The sequence below is a fragment of the Sardina pilchardus genome, chromosome 2, assembly GCF_963854185.1.
Source record: "Sardina pilchardus chromosome 2, fSarPil1.1, whole genome shotgun sequence".
Lineage (NCBI taxonomy): Eukaryota > Metazoa > Chordata > Actinopteri > Clupeiformes > Clupeidae > Sardina > Sardina pilchardus.
Genome location: NC_084995.1, coordinates 44,731,577 through 44,736,576, shown reverse-complemented (window position 1 = coordinate 44,736,576; position 5,000 = coordinate 44,731,577). Strand labels below are relative to the sequence as shown.

The window sequence follows — 5,000 nt, the reverse complement described above, 5'->3', positions numbered from 1 at the left end:
GAACGTGTGTGTGTGTATGTGTATGTGTACCTTGTCAGTCTTGGAGACGTGTGTGTGTGTGTGGGTAACTTGTCGGTCTTGGAGACGTGTGTGTGTGTGTGTGTACCTTGTCGGTCTTGGGGACGTGTGTGTGTGTGTACCTTGAGTGTGCTGTGTGTGTGTGTGTGTGTGTGTGTGTGTGTGTGTGTGTGTGTGTGTGTGTACCTTGTCGGTCTTGGGGACGTGTGTGTGTGTGTGTGTGTGTGTGTGTGTGTGTATGTGTGTGTGTACCTTGAGTGTGCTGTGTGTGTGTGTGTGTGTGTGTGTGTGTGTACCTTGTCGGTCTTGGGGACGTGTGTGTGTGTGTGTGTGTGTGTGTGTGTGTGTGTGTGTGTGTACCTTGTCGTTCTCAGGCACGTGTGTGCTGTGTGTGTGTGTGTGTGTGTGTGTGTGTGTGTGTGTGTGTGTGTGTACCTTGTCGTTCTCAGGCACGTGTGTGCTGTGCCTCCACTTGGTCAGGACGATGGGTTCGGGCTGCCGTCGGTCCAGGCTCCGCGTTTTGGGCGTGTCGTGGGTGGGGGAGGGGTTTAACTGCAGGTGGGAGGGGCATAGACAGACATGCATATCATATGGGAGGGGCATAGACAGAAATGTATATCATATTGCATATACACATTACACTATTTATTACACATGTATACTATACTATTATATATATGTATATATACACACATATATATACACATACACTTTATACATATGTACTATACTATGTATATCATTTCCAATATTCAATCTTACATCTGTTCAACATACACTCAGGGCCAGATGTACTAACGTTTTGCGCACATTTTAGGCGTAACGAGCACGTAATAGCATGGCGATGGTATGTACAAATCGGCCGCAATGAGGGAAACGCGCAGACTGCCTGCCGTGGGAGCTGAGAATGGCTATTTGCGCTTTTCCGTGTCATGCATATTAATTCCTGGGCGGATCAGCTGAAAATGGGTGTAACGCGCAAGTACAGGGGAGGAGAGGTGCTAATAGCGATTGATTAAGTATTCCGCCATATGTATGAAAACAGCGTACGTCTATTTTGCGTTGAAAAACTTCCGCCTTCTGAAAGCAGGTGTAATCCAAATTGCGGTTAAATGCATCTATTAGAAAAACGTTTGGAGACAGCTGAATCAATATTCAGAGCATCAGTTTTCTTCATTGTACTATGTCAAAAGCAACCTTAACTTTTGTTTGCCTCTCTAAAATCGTGTTTTCTCTTTCACGACATAGCCTACACTTCCCAATCTGTTAGACAAGCATTAAGTCATATCCTTAGTCTACGTGCAGTAAATAGTTCACAAGTAGACTATTTTTTTAAGTGGATTATTAGAACTACTAGGCCTACTCTGTTTGTCGCAGCTCGTTGACATCTCTTTGTATCATGTATGATCGCTCAACTTTTCTTTTTAATGTTGCAATATTCAACTCTACACACGCAGTTAGCGTTGTAGAGGGGGCGGGAACGGGCGGGGATGACCGCTGTTAACGTAATGAAGTGACAGCTTAGTAAATTCCGCGCTATATAGCAAAGCACAGCGTTCGCAGTCTGCGTATACAAAAACTCGCTGTTAGCGCTGTGTTAGTACATCTGGCCCTCAGTCTATTAAAGGGATATTCCGCCATTTTTGGAAATACGCTCATTTTCCACCTCCCCTCGAGCAAAACAATCGATATTTACCTTGCTCCCGTTCATCCAGCCATTCTGTGAGTCTGGCGATACAACTTTTAGCTTCAGCCTAGCATAGGTCATTGAATCGGATTAGACCATTAGCTTCTCGCCTGCTAGCTTCATGTTTAAAAGTGACTAAGATTTCTGGTAATTTTCCCATTTAAAACGTGTCTCCTCTCAAGTTAGAAAGTGCAATAAGACCAACTGAAAATGAAACCTGGCGTTTTTCTAGGCTGATTTGACATGGAACTACACTCTCATCTGGCGTAATAATCAAGGCAACTTGCAAACGTACCATAGGCGCAGTGATATCGTACGCAGCATCTGAAAATAGTCCCCATAGACAACAAGCAGTAGTAGTGCCAGTAGTTTGCAAGTTGCCTTGATTATTACGCCAGATGAGAGTGTAGTTCCATGTCAAATCAGCCTAGAAAAACGCCAGGTTTCATTTTCAGTTGGTCTTATTGCACTTTCTAACTTGAGAGGAGACACATTTTAAATGGGAAAATTACCAGAAATCTTAGTCACTTTTAAACATGAAGCTAGCAGGCGAGAAGCTAACGGTCTAATCCGATTCAATGATCTATGCTAGGCTGAAGCTAAAAGTTGTATCGCCAGACTCACAGAATGGCTGGATGAACGGGAGCAAGGTAAATATCGATTGTTTTGCTCGAGGGGAGGTGGAAAATGAGCGTATTTCCAAAAATGGCGGAATATCCCTTTAAGCACTTCTTATGGGTTATGGTTTGTAAAGTATTGTTTTTGTTTTTTCATTAGGCCACTGATTGAATTGACATTGTTACTTGTTATTGCTATGCTCCTTAATGTAGCTTTACCATGCCATAGTTACCTCCGCCAAGGAGGTTATGTTTTCATCGGGGTCTGTCAAGATAATTCAAAAAGCTGAAATTTTCAGGGAAGGTCTGAAGTTTTATGATTGTTATTTCTATGTTATGATTGACTGAATGACTTTATTGTTTATTTGCTATTGTCCTTTATATTGATTGTTTATTAGGTTGTTGCTTGTATTGATATTGTTTAATGTGTATTGCTATTCTCTCTACTGTAGTCTGACCAACGTTTTGAAATTGTTCACTGTTAAATTGATTATTGTATTGTTTTTATTTGTATGTTGCTTTGGACAAAGGTGCCTGCCAAATAGCCATAGCCATACCATCACCATAACCATAGCCATAACCTCCCCAGTGCATAAAGACAAACACACTCACACACACACAGACTCACACACACACACACACACACACACACACACTCACCCCAGCTCTCTGCACGAGTTTGGGGAGCTCCCACTCAGACCGAGAGCCGTCTGCACTGTAGTAATACTGACGTCCCTGATCATCTGTGTGTTTAATCCACTACACACACACCACACCACACACACACACACCACACACACCACACACAGAGAGAGACACACACACACACACCACACACACACACACACCACACACACACACAGAGAGAGACACACACACACCCCCACATCACACACAGAGAGAGACACACACACACACACACCACACACAGAGAGAGACACACACACACCACACACACAGAGAGAGACACACACACACACACACCACACACAGAGAGAGACACACACACACCACACACACACACACCACACACAGAGAGAGACACACACACACACACCACACACACACACACACACACACCACACCACACACACCCCACACACACACACACACACACACCCCACACACACACAGAGAGAGACACACACCCACACCACACACACACACCACACACACACCACCCACACACAAAGCAATGAAAGCAATGTAAGAAAGCCCGTACAGTATAAGACAGAAACACACACATTGCCATCAGGGGTGATGGAGACAGGCAGTTCCAGCACGAGGCTCCAGAAAGATGTGTGTGTAGAGAGACATTACACTATTAGGAAGATTAATTTCTCAATACAACAGACTATTTGTCATGCAAGTCACAAATACACTGTGTGTGTGTACCTTCTCATAAGTAGTCACACACAGAGAGGGTGTGTGTGTGTGTGGTGTGTGTGTGATGTGTGTGTACCTTCTCGTTAGTATAGTCACACACATAGAGAGTGTGTCCGTACTCGTCCAGTTCCTCTGACCAGCCTCTAGGCGGAGAGCCATACTGGCTATCTGATTGGCTAGAGTACGTGCTCAGACACACCTCCTCAGACGACAGAGTCTTCAGCCAGCCAATCAGAAGAGAGAACCCAAAAGACACAAGGGAGAGAGATGGAGAGAGAGAGCAAAGGATGAGAAAGAAAGAGAACAGGTGAGAGAACAAGAGATGGAGGGATGAAGAGAAGGAGAGAGATGGAGAGAGAGAACGAGAGATGAGAAAGAGAACAGGAGAGAGAACGAGAGATGGAGGGATGAAGAGAATGAGGGAGATGGAGAGAGAGAACGAGAGATGAGAAAGAAAGAGAACAGGTGAGAGAACGAGAGATGGAGGGATGAAGAGAATGAGAGATGAAGAGAGAGAGCAAGGGATAAGAAAGAGAACAGGAGAGAGAACAGTAGAGACGGAGAGAGAGAACGAGAGATGAAAAGCATGAAAGAAAGAGGGAGAGAAAGAGAGAGCAAGAGATGAAAGGCAGAAAAGAGGGGGAACACAGGAATAAAAGAAAAGAGAAGCCAGAGGAAAGTATTGATTAGGAGAAGCTCAAAGCAAATGATCTTCATCACCACCGCCACCACCACAATCATCATCCTCAGAACCCATCCCATCATGCACTTGCCCAAGCCAGAGATCACCCACAGGAAACACAGGGTGTGTGTTAGTGACCCAACTCATTGTCTGTGGTGTCTGTGGTGTGTGTGTGTGTGTGTGATGGTAATAATTATGATTATTATTTGGAGTTTCAGACCAGTTTGAGCAGCCATGCAGCTTTGCTAAGCTTTGCATCAGAAGAGCAGTCTGTGGCCCTTCCCCAGTGAAATGTACATGTCCCAGTCCCAACGCTCATGTCCCAACGCACATGTCCCGTCCCAATGCTCTGAGAGACACCTTGGTGTAGCCCAACTCACACAAAGACAAAGGCCTCAGTTTAAAGATATGGCTGGAATGTATCTATACGTTATGAGATGTAAATGTATTCATGCTTGGTATCATTGTAATAGTCTCAGTACAAGGATTGTAATGGTTTAATTGTAAGACTGTTTAGACCATTCTATAAGTGAAACTGCATTGTTTGTCAGAAGAAGAGTAAGGAGAACTGAAGAGGAGAGGTTGCTCTGTAGCAGGAGTGGACACAAGA

General features: G+C 44.4%; 1 protein-coding gene across 5 annotated transcripts in view; it reads right to left on the bottom strand.

Moving 5' to 3' along the window:
- Positions 1-5,000, bottom strand: part of arhgap12a (Rho GTPase activating protein 12a) — a 41,802-nt gene that overhangs the window by 12,522 nt on the left and 24,280 nt on the right. For 3 of the 5 annotated variants that reach the window (XM_062530765.1, XM_062530766.1, XM_062530768.1), the window contains exons 4-5: positions 2,983-3,081; positions 454-570 (exon numbers count right to left, since the gene is read on the bottom strand). In XM_062530765.1, the coding sequence (XP_062386749.1) occupies positions 454-570; positions 2,983-3,081 (216 nt within the window). The remainder of the gene's footprint in view (positions 1-453; positions 571-2,982; positions 3,082-5,000) is intronic. The other 2 variants (XM_062530769.1, XM_062530770.1) reach the window with 1 other exon arrangement.